Source organism: Aspergillus uvarum (assembly GCF_003184745.1).
Source record: "Aspergillus uvarum CBS 121591 unplaced genomic scaffold BO82scaffold_100, whole genome shotgun sequence".
Classification (NCBI taxonomy): domain Eukaryota; kingdom Fungi; phylum Ascomycota; class Eurotiomycetes; order Eurotiales; family Aspergillaceae; genus Aspergillus; species Aspergillus uvarum.
Window position 1 is genome coordinate 29,833 of NW_020291397.1, and position 18,299 is coordinate 48,131.

An 18,299-nucleotide genomic window follows, 5' to 3' on the forward strand; every position below is an offset into this window, starting at 1 on the left:
CCTAAAAGGGGGGGGGTGGTCCGGACCATCATCACTAAGAAAAACATGACGTCCTCGTTCCATTCTCCCTCTTATAAGCAAGCTAGAGTAGGACTTAAGGAGTCAGCATAATACTACCGAAACTTGAATTTACGTCACTCAAGAGGTCAGAAATATCTCGAGACAGGACGGTGTTATCTATTTCGATGATCGATATATATCATGCCCCAAGACGGAACTATCGAGGCTTGTATTTGTGGCATGCGACAGGTCATAATGTACATATGGAGCATAGTAGTACGAAGCAGAGAGTAGAATATAGTGAATTGATTTTAAGCTGTGATAGGATTATCAGACATATATGTCAGTATGCACACTTGTTTGCTAGGCGAGGACACCGCTTAGTCGAATACTTATCCAATGCCTCGTGTTCTCTGCCTTTTGTCGCAATAAAGGATAATATATTGCATTGTGGGGCGGATTCGAGTATATACATTGTCTCTCGCGAGAGTATTACGCTATATGTATGACTAGACTATCATCTGGGCGGTGGCCCGTACGACATTTGTACTGGAGCCAAGTATGGTGATACCAGAGCTGCTCCAGAAACTCTGGCGAGCCTTTCGCGTTCGTCCTCTCGTTTGATGATCTCGACTTCGTCTTGGATCAAAGTGCAGCACGTGCAGCACGTTGCTCGAATGCAGTCGGATATGAAATCGCCTTCGATCTTGTAAGCTTTGCGCACTCGCCGGTGCTGGATTGTAGCCAGTAGCCCTAAGATGCCGGGTCAGCTTGACGCACGAAAGAGTTGCAGCTGAAAAATTTCTACTCACATTGACAGCCGCAAAACAGGGCCATTGCTGTACATGATCCATTGCAGACATTATATCCGAGCATGTTCGTGGGGTCGTCTCCCCGGGACATTGTCTGCAATCGATGCTGGGTTTTCCCATATGAGATACAAGGGCAAAACAAGCCCAGAAAGCACGAGCCAATGTTTGTACAGCCACATAAACTGGTCTTCCACGAGCCCCCTTCAATGGCTTGATTAGGGTGTAAAATTTGTCCCGGCCGATGGTAAGCCATGATTTCATGTGCTAGTGGTGTAACAGATGTGTTCGATGCAACTGGAGGAGGAAATTGAGGTAGTGGAGTTGTATTCAATGGGTTGGTGTCTGGTGCAACTGCCGTGGAATGACTCTCCAATACCTGTCCTGAGGCTTCCGGGTTGACTTTGACTGGAAGCGGCCTTGGACTTTGCGGAGGGTGTGCATACGAGTAGTCAGGCACCACTGCTTCAGCTTTGGCCGGCTGAGGGGTCTCATCGGCAAATGGAGCATAATTTGCAGGATGATGCTGGATATTAGGCCCGCCTGAATAAGCATAGGGGCTCACATCGTCACTCAAGTGCTGCGTTTTCTCGTTTAAAGGTGTTTGTGTCTGTTCTATCACGTTCCTCTGTACTGCTGGGAGGTTGCTCGGTGGGCTCGTTGGCAAGGCTGTCTGCCTGATCACTCCTCCGGGAGCATGCATCTCCAGTGGCGTTGCAAGAAAGGAATATCTTTGATTCCCACCGTCCAAATTTCCCAGATTGGATGTATCCAGTTGGAGTTGCCTGTTCATTTTGACGACTATCTGGTACTTGCGTTCGCTAAGAATCCTCTTTGAATCCTGACGGTTTGCAATTCCTGTGATCTGTTTCCAGCTCTAGGTGGGCATGAGATGAATTCTCTAAGCTGTGCTCTGAAGGGAAAGTAGCGACGGTTCGAATTCATTGCTCGCATGTAGTCTTTCCGTGAGATACTACATGTATTGAAGCGAGACAGGCCCTCCCCGGAAGTGATCCGCGGAAGGCATCTATTTCAGAAAAGACAAGATCTCGAGATGCAAGCAGAATAAGAAAGGGCGCAAGAGCAATGTGGGAGGTAACTGCATTATGTGTAGCCTGCATTGGGAGAACGAATTCCCGGGGTGGAGTTTAGAGCGCGTGAGATGGACAACGTTGTAGCGGGGAGACCAGGATCTAAATGGCCAGAGGTTCAAATATCAGGGTAGTCGTTGCGCCGGACAGTCCTTAGGCTGCACCTATCTGGGACCTTTCACACCAGCAACCGCTTCGGTTGGCTTGGTGATCTTTCGGAAGTTCCCGTTGCGCCTTTAAGCACGTCTCGTCACATCACGGTCGGCGCCGTCACATTAGGGATGGCAGCCGAAGCGCTCAAGTCCCAATGGCATTGGAGGAAACCAGGAAATTGCACCGCAGGAATGTAGAATCTTGCCACCAGCCACTGGCACATCCCTTAGCGTGCCGATAAGATACGCTCCAGTGAAATGAGACAATGGATGATTGGACTCAAAAGTAGACGGGATTGACAGGTCGAAGCTGGGTGTTTTCGCTGTTGCTGGTTGATTGGGATTGGGGACCGCTGGGTGGGTGGCATGTCCAATACTCCGTACCTGAGCATCGACTTCGAAGCATGGCTGTTGATTCAAATTGCGCCGCACTTGACGATCGATTAACTCAGATGTTTCATATCCATGGAGGTCGTACTGTACTTCGTTCGGGTGCTCAGGCGATGCGGTCTGGGGAAGGTTCCCCGTTTCCCCGTGTGAAATAGCCGCTGAGTGCAGGCGCCATCCATCACATGACAGGAAGATGTGCAGTAGTTACTTGTTCCCACCTGACATAGTTATAGTACAAAAGAATCACAAGTGTCTTCCTTCTCTACATCCTTTACGCTGCCATTATACCGACTGAACTGAAGCGACGGTTTGTGGAATCAGTAGAAAAAATTGACTATCTTTCACATTGCTAATGAACTCAATACTGAAAGATCGATGGCTTGGGCGGATACACACTGCACAGTACACATGGCGCTGTAGTTTGTTCTTGTACTCACTATAAGCTGATCAAAGAGGGTTGAGTGTAAATAAACCGAGACCTATATTTAATTGTCAGGGCGAAATATGTCTCACAATGGAGCAGAACATCCAATTGACTGGAGACCCAGATGTGTAAGGCAAGCTGTTTTGATGCATAATCAGGCAACCTCGAAACTGGAAAGACAAGATAATATCCTCGGCTCATTGGAATAGAGCTGTGGAACTATCTTATAAGCATAGAGTATAATGAGCTGAGTGGTGATATTTGTTTTGATTGTGAGGGAGAATAAGTCGCGCAAGTGCTCCGTCCTACCGCCAAGAGCGAAACTTTAGGGGGTATTCTGAGGGCTCGAAGGTTGAATCGATCAGGTGAAGCACCAAAGTTAAAACCCACACCCCCAGTTGAGTTGCCCAAGCATTAATCCCTTCCTGATAAGACAGACCTAAGGGCACCAGCAGGACACTAAATCCAGTCATGCAAGGCATTGGTGGCCGCCCTTTGTTGAGGAATTTGCTGATGAATTCACTTCGAGTGATATTGCACCCAGAGATTCCAGAGACAAGCGGCAGAGATGCAGATCAGGGATAAGAGCTCCAGCAGTTGGATGAGATTCCAAGGTTCGCCCGGCATGCAGCCAACTTACTGTATCCATAGAATGACACGCACAAGGACTGATAAGGTCATTTTAGTCCAAGATGGCATACGAGCTCATGGTCTCCGTACAATTGCGGCGTTCTTCACTCGCAGCATGCAGATTGCGTGCGATAGCACCTATCGAATAGGCGAGAAAGTGATGAGATGTCAACATTTCTAGTCGTTCTGGCCCAAGCCGTGCAGGTCCGACTCTGGATCCTGAGGAAAAGCGCATAGGATGGCATACAGAAACTTCACAGTTTGCAAGCTGGGAATAATAAATGAAAATGAAACTTGAGGGTGGATCTGGGGTCTTTGAGTGAATTCCAGGATAAGGCACTAAAGTCGACGGTCTTGATGCCTGAGGTACTTTGTATGAAAGAGGCCATTCCGCCATTGACACCATTGACCAGCCGGGCGATCACGTTTTTCATTGATTGGTAGATCCAACGGGAGGGTCTGGGATCCAATGCGGAACGGGTCATGCGGCGGGGGTGGAGAAGCTATAGCCCAGCACTCAATACAAATCCCTCTTCTGAGATATAGTATTGACTGCCTGGCGACAACCGATGTACCTATATTGTGCAACTTCTCCTTTCTTCCGACCTTATCTAATGGTTATCACAACTCACGCAGGCATGTGCAGTATGTACTCCGTAAAACAATGGATTTGGAGTGGGAGGATATCTTATCTATTTATCAATTCATCCCTTCCCTATGGCCTACTTATACCGGTCTCTATCGCTTATCGGACGGCCTAGCATCGCATCTAGCGGATTCCCCCAATCGTATCCCCACCGGGGTCCGAGAACTCGGTACTGTACATATGCAAGGCGAGTCGAAGATCCCTCAAAAAAAAACAATGAGGTTGTACAAGACGGTTGCACATATTAATACCTCATCGCAAGTATGGAGAGGGTGTAGCATGCTGCCCGAGAAGACAGGTCACATATTCAGGGAAGCGCATCTTAGGTACGGAGTACTTCACCAGTGATGGACTCTGCTGCGCCCTGTGTCTGAGAGTGCTCATAATATGTATTGCTGACAACAATTCCCTCAATCCAAAGCGTAGCCGATCGAGTACCTTTATCGTCATAGCTGCATTCCGAGTGTCCCGACAGCCCTTGCTGTAGGCTGGTTGAATCGAAGACAAGACTCAAGAAAGCTAGGGTTTAAGTTCTTATCGACCATCAATCATATGCCAGAGATCATCCACGGGACCTCAGCATGAAATTATCTGGTCATCATCGAGGAATTACCAGACGAGGACATGCTGTTGAGCTTCCTACCATAAAATTCTCTACTTGGGGAGGACTGCTGCATACTAATAACCTGTAGGGAGGTGCTAAGAATAGGGAGTAGGGAGGAGACACCCACTTTCTAAGCCACTTGAATGATTCTCCGTACTGCGGAGAGAATTTGCCTCCTCCGCAAGGTTTCAGTACCTACATTTCACAATCACCTGCTAGATTGGAGGATTCCTATTAGCTAAATCATTTCCTATTCCTCCTTGAGGCATCTGGATCCAGGGATACACAGAGTGATATAATTGGGAACCCAAGTATCCTGGCAGATGATTCTTGATTTTCTCATCTGCTCGATCCTCCCTAGCTATCTAGTGGCTAATAGTTAGTTAAATAGGGATTAGTATGTGACTGGTGTAAAGCAGGAGGATATTTTCAAAACATCTAAAAGTGGTGGCTGTAGAAGAAGAAATAAGGAGAAGAATAAGGAACAACCTTCATCTATCGTTGTCTTTTCTTACTCCGTACTCCGGACACCTCCTCTGGTTTCTAACTAACATATTTTTTTCTTTTTGTTAAGGTTTTTGAATTGAATTCCCATTTTTGCTCTGGACTCCTTTTCCATTTCCTTAGACTATTCCGTACATCCACCATTGTTGCTTATCATTTTTCCTTTGGGGAGAGTGACCAGTCATAACTTGAAAAGACGAGGATCCACAAAGGCGGTGACGAAGATCCGCGTCATTTGTCGTTTTGTTGGTTCAGCCAAACGCTTCTCTTCCTTTGGATCCCTTCCCTTTCCTTCTTCCTTACTACTACCTACTTCTTACTACTCCGGACTTACTAACTACTACCTAACCTTGAATTGGACCTTTCCCTGCTTTACTGTTTTGAGACGGAGTATCTTTCTTCAATTTATCTGGCTGCCTGAACTACTTGACTGACTGACTGTCTGTTTGTCAACTGCTGCTGCTACTACACTACCGCTGCAACTACCTCCGTACTCCTGCGGCTTACTGCTTCCTACTCCTCACTTTTCCTGCTTCTGCTCCGGCTACTGCGCCTTACTGCCCTAGAAGATTACCGACTTCTTAGGTACGGTACTTCCTCCTCTTCCCCAGCTAGTCTAGAATAGTTCGCCTCCGTCATTCCGACTCTCTCCCTCCCCATCCCCCGACCTTATTACCCAGTACTACTTCTTTTCCAAGCCACGATAACGCCTCATTCGTGCCTGTCAGTGAGTTCCCAACTTCCCGGACCCTGACCAAGAACAAAAAAAGAAAAAGAAAAAGAAAAGGAAAAAAGAGAAGAGACCTATCCCCACTCAAAGTCTTTCCAGCCTGTAAGGTGTCTACGCCCCAGAACGTGGCTAATGTTTCTTGATCTTCTCGATCGTCTCCAGTTGCTAAACCCCAGTGACGCCAGCTCCCTTTCTCCCGCCTCCCCCCCCGAGTGAAACACCCAACCATATTCTTCCAACCCCAACAGCGTTTCTTCTCCTTCTCGGCTCCTTTCCCACCCTGTCCTCATCGTGCATCCCGACCAATGTCCTCCCCATGTCAAGACCTCCATCTGCGACAGACAATACCTGGTCAGGACCCCTGGTGACACCTGATTCATCTGCCCAATATGATTGCTCTGAAGGGCCCGACCTCCCGCGCGACCAGCAGCGGCGCCACAACGATACTCGGAGCCAGCTCATACATCAAGATGCCCAGCAAGCTCCTTCTCCATCCCGCGCAGAATCTCCCACGGCTCATCAATGGGCTAAGCCCACCTCTACCTTTCCTCTAAAACGGCCCACTGCAGCCCCCGTGGAAAGGCTGTCCCGTCCCGACCGCTCTCATAGCCCACAGTTGTCTGAAAGAGATAGCATCTTCGCAACTCATTATCTCCCTTCCGAGACCGATCCTAGCATCACCCCGCGATTATCGCCTTCAGAAGATACAAATCATGAACCACCCGCAAGTTTGACTCCTCTGCTTGAGGATGTGTCTGCTTTTGCTTCTTCGGATTCTCCTCACAAGGTCATTCCCCGCTCTAATCGCGTCGGCACCTCCCACATGGAAGTTGACGTCCGCAGGAAGCATCCGCTAGACACTCCTTCTTTGCTTCCACCGGCGGTCCCGCATTCTACCCCTCTGCTCCCGGTAGACTCGGACGCTATTGTGGACGAGCAATCGGGGCTGGCACATCGCAGTGCCCCATTCTCTGCCTGGGAGAGCTTGCAACCCCTTAGAAAAGTTTTTTCTGATGGTGCTGCTAACAAGCCGGCTGCTTCGGCGGATCATCTAGCCCATCGCAGCCTTTTGTCGGCCTCCCTTAATGATGCGCCATTACCGCCATTGCCGCCCATACACTCCTCTGTCTCTTCGCCTGGCGTGCACTCCCCTGTGACCAGTGTCGACACAGCCCACCATGCCTGGTCTATGTCGCAACCACATGAGGGTGCACGTGAGAACAGACTGGAACGAAGTTCGAGTCGCAGCCGGCGTGGCAGAGTCGAGCAATCAATTGAAGCCAACTTGGCAAATGCGGAACCCGCTTCTCATGTGCGCAGCCGTAAGTCGAGTCACTACTTGGGCTTGTTCAAGGAAAACACTACCTCTCCTGATCGTAAAAGAAGAGAGGAGCGCGCAGGCAGACACGATGACCCCGCAGAGCTGAATGATCCACACCACCGGGTCACTCATTCGGAGCCTCGCTTCGCCCTAGAGCATTGTGACTCCCCGCTGGAGGCTTCCTTTCCGTCCGACGAAGGGGAACTCAGAAACACCAAGAGTTTGTCGCAGCTATCGCTCGCTGATGCTCCACTGATTTTGCCAAGTATAGAGAGCGATATAAGCCAGATGAGGCATGGGGACAATGTCAAGAAATCACAACCTCGGGCTCTACCTCGAAGCCTTCTAGAGGAGATCCGCAACTTTCACCTCACACCCGGCGGAGCGCGTGGCACTTCCTTTTCACGGAGTATTCCCACCCAATACGCCGAGAGAGGGCGAGACTATTTCTCCAAAGACCATGCAAGCCACGGCATTCTGGGTTCACATCTGTCCGGATCTGACTCAGACCGGGAACAGCGTCGTCCTTTGGAAGAGGAAGAGGATGAACAAATATCGTCTGCCGTCTATTTTCCCCATGAGCGTGTCACGATTTCAGAAGAGGTCGATTCCATCCCGCCGTATGCGGACAATGAACATGGTGGGGCTCCGATCGATATCTCGACTGCGCAGAATGGCCACGTTCGGATGCCAAAGAGACATGTTTCTGATGACCTGGAAGGTAATCATGTGGACATATCTCTTCGCTCTAAAAATGAAAGTAGAATCCTCCACGGCGACCTACAGGGCATGCAGAGTGCTCCCATAGAAGAACCTAATGAAGAGTCTCTTGCTTCCATTCCCGAGCGCACCACTGATTATTATTCGACATGCGAATCTGAATTTGCATCCGCTGACGATAGTGGGATGTCCGTTCGAGACGAGGAATCGAGCTTGACAGACGAAGCTGATGTCACGCCCACTGCTACCCCCACCCAAGGCCCAAGATTTCCTCGTGCGCGGCGCAAGCATAGTAACGCCGCACCCCTCGGCGCAGTGGAGCTCAAACCCTATCGTCATCAAGTGGGTGGCCATACGACCGTATTCCGATTCTCTAGACGGGCTGTATGCAAACAGCTCAACAACAGGGAAAATGAATTCTATGAGCGCATTGAGCGCCGACACCCCGAAATGCTGATGTTTCTGCCAAGGTGCGTATTTAATGTCACCTGTTCATGTCCGCAAGTAATTACGACGTTCCACTTACACTGTCCCTAGATACATCGGCGTTCTCAATGTCACTTTCTCAAAGACACCAAAGCGACCCAAGGATCCGACTAAAACCAATGGAGAACACAGAGACACCAACCATACTGCGAACAATCCTCACCCTGCTGACAACAAAGACTCAACGGCTGCAAGTAGCTCATGCCCTTCTAAGGACACAAATCAGCCACGTATTTTCAGCCAGAAGCAGGTCACCGGCATCATACCGCAGGTGATACTGGAAAACAACAGACATATCATTCCAGCAGATCTATTCTCTTATTGTCAGCGTCCAAGGACTGCTGATGGGTCGATGACGCAGCGACGCTTCTCGACTGGAATTGAATCCATGTCAAGCCGACAAAACGGACATGAATGCTTGGCCGATGGCCCATTATCTCCCCAGGTGCTGAAAAAGAAGCAGTGGGGCGCGACAACTGTCAACAGACAGTTGCAAGAGCAAGTACTCCGTGAAGTCTTCAGTCCCCCTGCTGTGCACCATCATCGACGCCACGCACGTGGTCATCTGAACTTGCCAAGGACATCATCGGACGGCATTCGCCGTAGAGTCAATCTCTCTGAAGACCGAGCTTTGAGTCGTCGTACCGCTTCCGTTGAAGATGCCCCGACGCTCGCTGCTGGCATCGATATTGCAAAGCAGACAAACGATGGACCGGGGCTGTCTTCATCGGCATCTACGGCCTTGGATGCAGGCCACAATCGACTCGAGAAGGTCCGAACCGAAGAGTCACCCCAACGTGCTAGTTCACTTTCGCGAACTCGGCCCATGAGACGCCGCCGTTCAGGGAGCGGATTGCAGAGACGGGGTAGCTTAGGCTCTGGAGAAGGTGGAGGCGAGCTGCTGTTCTTCGACGACGATGGGTACGGAGGCGACAAGGAAGACGGCGTCTTCCCTATGGAGGGTGATATATCTGTCAAATCGCCAGCAGGACGCCGGATGACTGACCAATTCGGGCCGCCTCTCCCCAACTCCAAGACTGCTGTTGCCGCCAAGCCTGTCGATCAGACCTTGAATGAACCTTCGGAGGAGGCCTCTAGGCATGACGATCATCTACTGCTCCCCTCCAACCCCAAAGAAGCGCAGACACGGAAGGATGACAGGGTTCAATTTTTTCTGTTGCTGGAGGATTTGACAGCCGGCATGAACAAGCCTTGCGTCCTCGATCTAAAGATGGGAACACGTCAGTACGGCATTGAGGCTGATGAGAAGAAGCGTAAATCCCAACGACGCAAGTGCCAGTCAACAACTTCCCAGCAGCTAGGTGTCCGCTTGTGTGGCATGCAAACGTGGAATGTAAAAAAACAAGAGTACTCATTCGAGGACAAATACTTTGGTCGCGACCTAAAGGCTGGGCGAGAATTCCAGGATGCTCTTACACGATTTCTTTACGACGGCGCTAGCCAGCGAAGTGTGACGAAGAAGATTCCCGTCATCCTTGAGAAACTAGCACGCTTGGAGAACATGATCAGAAGGCTCAAGCGTTATCGCCTGTATGCTAGCAGCCTTCTGATCCTCTACGATGGTGACCCAAATCCAACAGATGGAGCTACTCAAGTCAATGGTCGGTCAGGGTCGGGCACCATGCGAGATCACTTGCAACGTCGGAGCTCTGATGATGGTTATCCAGATGTGCAGCTGAAAATCGTGGACTTTGCAAACTGTGTCACAGGCGAGGACGAGATCTCTCCCGATGCCCCTTGTCCGCCCCAGCATCCCGACGATATCGATCGTGGCTATCTGCGCGGTCTTCGGACTCTACGAATGTACTTTCAACGGATATTGAAGGAAGTCAGCCACGACGACTACATAGAAAGAGGCGAGGGTGAGGCGATTGCCCTCGGATCTCGACACTCGGACCAAGACGAATCATCGGAGCGGTTCTGGGACGAAAACGTCATGGAGAGTGACCCCGGCGAGGTCAGTTTCTAGTGGTTGATATTCGTGTTTGGAATGATTCCCCCGAGCGAAGACCTTTTCCTTTGATTATCTGCCTCGACTCAACCTCTCACCATTTCCACACCTTATCCGGTGCTCTGCCCAACCATGTAATGCGGGGATGGGCCTCGTGACAGTGGAAATGCTGTCAATAACTGACAGCTATGGTCTGTCATCCTGTGGCAAGCGAAACGATTTTGACGAATCATAACGGCACTATGCTACCTAATCAAGTTCTTCGTCTATTCATGCCTGGAGCATGGTAGGGGAAGGTTTCTGTATTGCAGTCATATTCATATGGCATGTATGAAATTGTTTTTCAGACCCGTTCGTTGCATTGTCTGTGTTTTCTGTCCGATGGTCATTTCCGGTTGCTCCTTTCTTGGACATGTTTTACTGCTCTATACCTCCTGGAAGTAGGTGCAAAGCTCTGGGGTCATTAATTGTGGTTTTGTTCTTTTTTCCTTCCTTTTGTTTTCAAATCAGTCTGACAGGGTAATATTCGAGACTTGTGGTACAGTACTTGTGTACATACATATGGGCGCAGTAGCTAGACAAGAACTCATAATTCACACTCTACTTTAGGTCTTTGTCATTCTAGGGCTTGAGTATAGGCTGGCCAGGCGAGGCAAGGTGGTTGGTTGGTGCAGTAGATAGTTCAGCGCTTTCTACCTAGGTATGTGCAAGGGGAGATTGGATTGAATTGCGCAATGGATGGTGCAATCACGTGCTCCGGCGATAAGGCAGCGCGGGCCTTATCTAATCGCGCATCATTCCTCGGCTTGGCTTCCCCTTCATTCGACTCTCATCTCCCCCCCGACCGACAGCTTAGCTACTGTTTCGGCAATTCCATCTTCAATCCATGGGATTTTTTAGCCTACACTGACTGCCATTCTCTAATTCTGGCACAGTAGCAATCTCTGCTCATCTGATAGCCTCAGCTGTCCAGAGTTTCCTGGACGATCTCTCGCTGAACCACTGTCGGTCCTTTCCCGCGGATGACGATAGTCCGCCTCCACCTGAGGAGTCACATTCGCATCCACGCCTTGTTGTCTGGCTTGCTGCTTCAACGCAGTCTTTCCCCCTTTTTGCGTCTTGGAGCCTCTGAAGAACGAAACACAGCATGACAGGATCCAATGGCCAAACCGTCTCAATCATCGACAAACGAGACTTCGACTCACACCGCCCATTGTTAGATGGGCTCGATGCCGGCGGAGACGGAGACGCGGAGGAGCACGAAGCTATCCGGTCACGACCAGTATCAAGACTCGCCGTGGCCAACGATGAGGACGGGCTGCTGAACGATGTGGTGGAAGAGATCCTCGAGCGCGATCGCAAGAAGATGGCTAAGGAAGTCATCCGAATTGGCAGCTTCGCATGGGGGGTGATTACCTGGTAAGGTCTAGTTGTTGTGTAAAACGACCGTCTGCGGAACTCTGGCTAATAAGCTATTCAAATCATTATCAGTCTGGGAGCTGGGAGCATCACGGCCTTTTCTCTCTATGGTCCCCTTCTGCTGACCCGCCTTCATTATACCCAGCTCCGGGTCAACGCGGTCTCGATCGCCGCGGAGGTCTCGATGTACCTCCCCGTCCCACTGTTTGGGTACCTCTGCGACCGATACTCTCCGTCACCTCTTGCTTTGCTCTCCGGGATCGTGTTCGGGGCCGGCTACCTGCTCGCTGCCTTTGCCTACCGGAGCGGACCGCCGCCCGATGCTGGTGGCCAAGGCTGGCCGTTCTGGGTGATGATCGTGGCTTTCATTGCCATTGGCACCGCCACCAGCTGCATGTATCTGGCTGCGGTAACAACATGCGCGAAGAACTTCGGCCGGGGCAAGCACAAGGGCATCATGCTGGCCGTTCCGATTGCTGGGTTTGGGCTTAGTGGCATGTGGCAGAGCCAAGTTGGAACATACTTGCTCTATGAACCCAACGAGGATGGCAGCCGTGGCGATGTCGACGTGTACAGGTACTTCGTCTTCCTCGCTCTGCTGTTGCTTTGCATCGGCGTCGTCGGTACTTTCGCTTTGAAGATCGTGGAGGAAGATGAAGAGAAATTCATCGATGACGCGGTGGAAGAACTCGAGAGGAGCGGGCTTCTCGAAGAAAGCGAGTTCTTCCGATCGAGAGACGAGGTCCGGTCGGCGTACGGGACATTCTCACAGGCCGACGATGTGGGCGACTCGGATGAGGAACGCACACTTGTACGGTCGGAAGAGGAGCTGGAAGCAGCAAGACTGGACAAGCAACGGGAAGAGGAGGAACGCAGGAAGAAGCATTGGCTTTTGAACTATGAGACCAAGGTTTTTCTTGCAGACCGGTCCATGTGGTGGCTTGCCGTGGGCTTCTTCTTGGTTACTGGGCCTGGCGAGGCCTACATCAACAATGTATGTACCTTCCTCCCCCTCAGAAACAAACCTAAACCTGGCATGCATACTCACTTCTCTCCAGCTGGGCACAATCGTACAAACCCTGACCCCCATCACCAACCTCCCCAATGCCCCGTCCCCCGCGGGCCTTCCTTCCACGCACGTCACCACTGTCGCCTTGACCTCGACAATCGCCCGACTTCTCACCGGCTCACTCTCCGACTTCTTCGCCCCGCAAGCCCGCCACCTGTTGCCCGGAGGCAACCCGGACATCAATCGGCCGGCATCCCCGACGGACCCGCGGAACCGAGTCACCTTCACCCGCCTTGCGTTCCTCCTCCCCTCCGCATTCCTCCTCTCCCTGGGCTACCTCCTCCTCGCCTCCCCCTTGCCCCTCGAGTACCCGGCTCTCACCCACATCACCACCGCCCTGGTCGGCCTCGGATACGGCAGCGCTTTCTCCCTGGTGCCCATCATCATCTCCGTGGTCTGGGGCGTCGAGAACTTCGGGACAAACTGGGGCATCGTCGCGATGGTCCCCGCCGCCGGCGCCGCGGCCTGGGGCCTGATCTACTCGCGCGGCTACCAGGACGCTACGGACGGCGGCAACGGCACGGCCGACGGCCAGTGTCACGGCTGGTGGTGCTACGGGCTCTGGGCGGTGGGCTGCACCGTGAGCGTCTGGGTGGCCATCGGAGCCTGGTTGGCTGCCTGGCGGCATTGGCGGCGACGCGGGGTGGTCGTTTGAGGCCGGCTATTGCCATCTACCATCTGGTTCTTCATTTTTTCCAGTCTGGAAAGCGCTGATCTTTAAGGTATGACATATTTGGTATATAGATCGGGGTTTTCCTTTTTCGTTTCCCTGGCATTGGCTTTTTGGCAATTGGTTCTCAGCCACATGCATACTGAGCATAGCCTTGTGTCACTTTTGGTGTAGTTGATTTATTGTCCAAGGTTGTTTTGAAATTAGCTTGTCACTCTAGGGTCATGAGTGTGTGTGGCATCTATGTGCTTGTGGTTCGTTATAACAATTGAATTCATGAAGACCCTTCATCGTCCATGCAAACGCCACGCCAACCAGAAGGAAAATCTAATAATGCTCACAATACCCTAGTCCACCTAGGGGGTACAGATTAGCACTGCACAACGCGCAACCACCCAACTAGGTAAACCCCCAGTACCGAGCCCTAGCCAATCGCCTCCAACAACTGGTTAGCGGATCAGACATCCGTAGACGAAGGATCCATCCCCATAAACACCTTATACAACCGCCGACTAGCCGCCGGCCCGATCCGCGAATCTGTCAGCGCGCCGTTCTTATTCGCGGATTTCTGGTAAACAACCCGTAACGTCAGCATGTCCACATTTGCCCAAAAAGCCACAAGGCTCATACACCACACCGCAATACGGAGGAGGAGGGGGAGAGGGAAACATACCTTGACATCCTCCAACAAGCCCGGCCCCTCGCGACGCATCCCCTGCACCAGGTCCAGCACGCTCGGGTACCGCTCGGCGATGCCGTAGGCCATACTGGCGGTGATGCGGTTGACCTCCTGCAGCATCTTGACGAAGGTGTCGGAGCGGTTCTCGCCGGGCTTCACCTGGCCGACGTCCATGCAGAAGGCCGAGTCGTTGGCGGCCATGCGCTCGCGCCGGTAGGGGACCGTCGAGATGTGCTCGGTGAAGTTCTTGATCCACTCGGCCGAGTCGGCGGGCGCGGCGGTGTGGTGGATCAGGCAGGCGTGGGTGACTTGGAGGTCGAGGAGGGCGTCTTCGATCGTGTCGTCGTCGATGGGCGGGGTGGTTTCGGGTTTGTTGGCCGGTTGTTTCTTGCGGGTGCGGCGGGTGGTTGTTGTTGTTGTGGTGGTGGTGGGGTTGCTGGATGCTGCTGCTGATGCCGCTGCGGCCTTGTCGTACTGGCGACGGACTTCGGCTACGTAGGCTCTGTTGCGGGAGGTTTTGTTCTTGCGTAGCCAGATGGTGAGACCTTCAATCAGGTAGATCGGGGTGCGGTTGGGGTAGGTGGTTTTCAGCGTCTGGATGTGTTGCTCGAGGGTTGTGTCCGGAGTACCTGGCGCCAAGACCATGTCGACGAACTCCTGCGCCGGCACGAGGCAGAGCACATGCTCGTCCTCGTCGCGGATGTGCGGCGCGCAGGGTTCCCAGTACCCAAGGGCTTCGTTGTAGGTCGCTTTGACCTTGCGGCGCCATCGCACGACGTTGGGGATTGCACTGGCGAAGAACGACTGTTCCACCCCGAGATGCTTCATGAACTCCGTCATCTGGTTTCCGACACTCGTCCCTTCAAACGTCGAGGCGAGGTCGATCATCATCTCCGGCGTCGACTCCTTTTTCGTGACTTTCAGTTTATTGACCTCCGCGATGTCGGCGGCAAGCTGTTTCTCCCGGGCCTTCTCGTCCTTGAGTCTCTGCTTGCGCTCCTTCTCCCGCTGCCGCTCCTGTTCGCGCTGCGCCTTGGCCGCCTCGCGTTCCCGGGCTTTGGCGTCCTTGCCGGTGCCGGTGGTGCGTGTGGTGGCGGTGGTTTTGCGTTGGGATTTGCCCCGGGCGGTGGTTGCTGTAGTGGCTGGATCATCCATTTCATCGTCATCTTCGATGGTGTCCTCCGTAGCTCGATCTTTCTTGCGCCGTCTGCTTGCTGTCGTTGTTGTGGAAGTACTGCCCGTGGCACTACCGCCTTGTGGTCGCTCGAGGTTGGCGAGTAGAGCCGCCGTACGACTGGAGAATGTGCCGGCCGTCGGTGGGGGTCTCGGACGTTCAAGCAGTTCGTTGATGTCGGGAAATTGGATCTGGTCGCTGAAATCCTCGATGTTCTCTCGGTGGTTATTTGACCCGGTCGCGGGCATTCGCTCGTGATCATCGTAATCATTGACGTCGATTGCGATGGCATCTGTGGTAGGTGGAGGAGATTGCCGTGCAACAAGCGTAGTGTCCCTGAGGTCTGGGGCAGACAACGTGAAGAAAATCGGATCTGATTCTCCATTCCAGACTGGGAGTTTCGGAAGGGTGGGGCTGGGACCGGGGCCGGGGCCTGGACTTGGACCTGGCCTTGGGCCTTCGGAGGATAAGATCACATCTTCGTCGGAGAACAGGAATAGATTATTCCTGGGCTTGGGGAGGGATGGCTGCCGGAATCGGGGAGGCGGAGGAGGAGGCGCTTCATGGCTTAGACGTCGACGCTTGGACGGGTGGTCAAGGTCGAGATCGTCCTCCCATGTGAAAGCAGAGAGGTCGACGTCGTCGGCGAAGGATGCGGCGCCGGGCGGAGAGGAATGAGCTCGTCTTGCGGAAGAAAGTTCGTGGCGGTCAACTGGAGGAAGAGGGGGAGGGGGTGTCGAGGAGAGAAGACTGATGATCTCTGGCATTGTGTCGCGTCTTGAGATAGAGTCGGCAAGAAACCGCCAACGACGATTGCGGAGGATAAGAGATCCAAGGCCCGCCGGCGGCACGTGTCGCGACGTCACGTCCGATGCGCGCAATCACGTGAATCAATATCTATTCTATACTATACAGTATATGGGGAAAAGCATCGGCCATGTAACAAATGAGCAATCAAATTCTAATAAACTGTACATTGCAAAAAGGGTATTAGATTAGCAGAAACAAATCAATGCAACCTGAGAAGCACGGTAACCAAGACGGCAAAGACAGCGACCAGGAGAGCCAGAACCACCAGGACCTGCTGGAACCCACTGAATGGCGGCCTTTCCTTGCGGAGCATCTGGCCGATCTCTTCGTCCAACTTCTCGCCCATCGCAGTAAGCGAGAACTCGCTCTCGACCCGTTTCTTGGCCACAGCCGACATGCGATCCAACTCCGTCTGATCCATCTCGTAGAGCACCTTATCCATGACCGCCGTCCACTCGGCGTCGTTCTTCGCATCCCGAAGCCAGCCCGTCTCACCCTCGACGATCGTCTCGCGAGGCCCACCAGTATTCGACGCGAGGACGGGGATCCCCGCGCGCATGGCCTCGACCGGCACGATGCCGAAATGCTCGTTGACGGGCGTGTAGAGGAGCAGCCTGGACTGCAGCAGGAGAGTATCGCGGAAGGCCGTGGGCACCGAGAGCAAGAAGAGCACGTCGATCGAGTCTGGAACGGAGAGCGCCGAGACGACCGTCTTCGCCGTTGCAGTCTGTAATCCCAGACTCGTCGCCAGCTGATCCAACTCCTTGTGGTACTGCACATTCTCCTGGACGCGGTTATCGTAACCTCCTACATCACATCACATTAGCCCACCGCAACACCTAAAATCCACCCTCCCCGCAGAGTAACAGTAAAGGTAAGGAGAACCCAAACTCACCAGCAATAACCAACCGCGTCCCCAGCCTCTTCTCCGCGCCAAGCCCAAAATACGCCCGAATCGCCAGCGCCATATCCTTCTTCCTCTCAAACCGATTCACACTCAGCAAGATCTTCTTCCCACCCCACAATTTCTCTTCCGTCTTCTTCTCCCCGGTAACCGCAGTATCCACACAAGGATAAACCACGCTCAACTCCCCGAGCGTCTCCGCCCCAAAGACCCCCGTGATGACCCCCCTCGTAAACCGCGAATTGGCCACGACCTTATCCGCCGCACTCATCGCCCATCCCTCGAACCAATCGAACGGCGCCCGATACAGCGTCTTCATCACCCGCAACAGTCCCCCACTACTCTCATCTCTCCAGGCGAGCAGCTGATCCGGGAAATGGCAGTAGAAGAGAATGCGTTGCTTGCTGCTGCTCTTGTTAGTGCTTCTGCTCGCACCCCAAGTCTTCAGGATCGGAACGCAGGCGGGGACTTGATCGACGATAAAGATCTCCTCCTCTTCCTGCCCGGCCTTATCATCGTCGTCTAGAGCCTCCCCCAGCAATGACAAAGTCAAGTGCACCTGGCGCGCAATGGCCATGAGGACGTGGAACCGGCCGCCGAGGTGCGCGGGGAAGATCGTGTTGCCGCGGACGCGCACGTCGAGGGTCCCGTCGCGGGCCTCCTCGAAGCAGTGCGACTTGTCGCGGTGCGAGGTGTAGACCGTGACGCGGTGGCCGCGGTTCTGGAGGGCAAGGGCCACGTCGATGATCAGACGTTCGGCGCCGCCAATGCCGAGGTCCGGGTGGATGATGGTGATTTTAGGGAGGCGGGGGCTTGGGGACGACATGGTGGAATCGCGAGTGCCCAACAAGATGGGCTACTACCGGCAGGGAGGAGTTGACTGGCTAGGAAGGAAACGAGAAGAGAGCGGCCATCCCATGCGCAATGGGAGAATCTTTGTATAGCTTTTGTGTTAGGGGAAGAGTACACGCGGCCACTATCGGTTCAGCTGATAAGCTGATTAGATTGTGTCATGTGATGATAACAGTTGCTGGTGATATCACTATTTCCACTATGCATGCAACTACATCTTGCCGGCTAACATAGGTCGATAGA

The 18,299-nt window shown here is 52.8% G+C and overlaps 5 protein-coding genes across 5 annotated transcripts; 2 read left to right on the forward strand and 3 right to left on the reverse strand.

The window, feature by feature from the left end:
- Window positions 1-517: 517 nt before the first annotated feature.
- BO82DRAFT_379221 (DUF614 domain protein) lies at window positions 518-1,602 on the reverse strand (the record flags this gene model as incomplete). Its single annotated transcript, XM_025637674.1, has 2 exons — window positions 518-753; window positions 813-1,602. The coding sequence occupies 2 exons, from the start codon at window positions 1,600-1,602 to the stop codon at window positions 518-520; spliced, it is 1,026 nt and encodes a 341-aa protein (XP_025486111.1).
- Window positions 1,603-6,296: 4,694 nt separating this feature from the next.
- BO82DRAFT_407594 (inositol polyphosphate kinase KCS1) lies at window positions 6,297-10,497 on the forward strand (the record flags this gene model as incomplete). Its single annotated transcript, XM_025639642.1, has 2 exons — window positions 6,297-8,491; window positions 8,559-10,497. 2 exons carry the CDS (start codon window positions 6,297-6,299, stop codon window positions 10,495-10,497), a joined length of 4,134 nt encoding a protein of 1,377 aa, XP_025486112.1.
- Window positions 10,498-11,324: 827 nt separating this feature from the next.
- On the forward strand, window positions 11,325-13,921 carry BO82DRAFT_387694 (MFS general substrate transporter). The gene is made up of 3 exons (XM_025638327.1): window positions 11,325-11,898; window positions 11,971-12,892; window positions 12,957-13,921. The coding sequence occupies exons 1-3, from the start codon at window positions 11,627-11,629 to the stop codon at window positions 13,620-13,622; spliced, it is 1,860 nt and encodes a 619-aa protein (XP_025486113.1). The 5' UTR covers window positions 11,325-11,626; the 3' UTR covers window positions 13,623-13,921.
- Window positions 13,922-13,925: 4 nt separating this feature from the next.
- Window positions 13,926-15,944, reverse strand: BO82DRAFT_359627 (uncharacterized protein). Its single transcript, XM_025636618.1, has one exon. The coding sequence runs from the start codon at window positions 15,469-15,471 to the stop codon at window positions 14,095-14,097; it is 1,377 nt and encodes a 458-aa protein (XP_025486114.1). The 5' UTR covers window positions 15,472-15,944; the 3' UTR covers window positions 13,926-14,094.
- A 485-nt stretch (window positions 15,945-16,429) lies between these two features.
- Window positions 16,430-18,143, reverse strand: BO82DRAFT_348280 (GDP-Man:Man(1)GlcNAc(2)-PP-dolichol alpha-1,3-mannosyltransferase). Its single transcript, XM_025633820.1, has 2 exons — window positions 17,196-18,143; window positions 16,430-17,107 (listed from the first exon to the last, which is right to left on the reverse strand). The coding sequence occupies exons 1-2, from the start codon at window positions 18,028-18,030 to the stop codon at window positions 16,500-16,502; spliced, it is 1,443 nt and encodes a 480-aa protein (XP_025486115.1). The 5' UTR covers window positions 18,031-18,143; the 3' UTR covers window positions 16,430-16,499.
- Window positions 18,144-18,299: the final 156 nt, after the last annotated feature.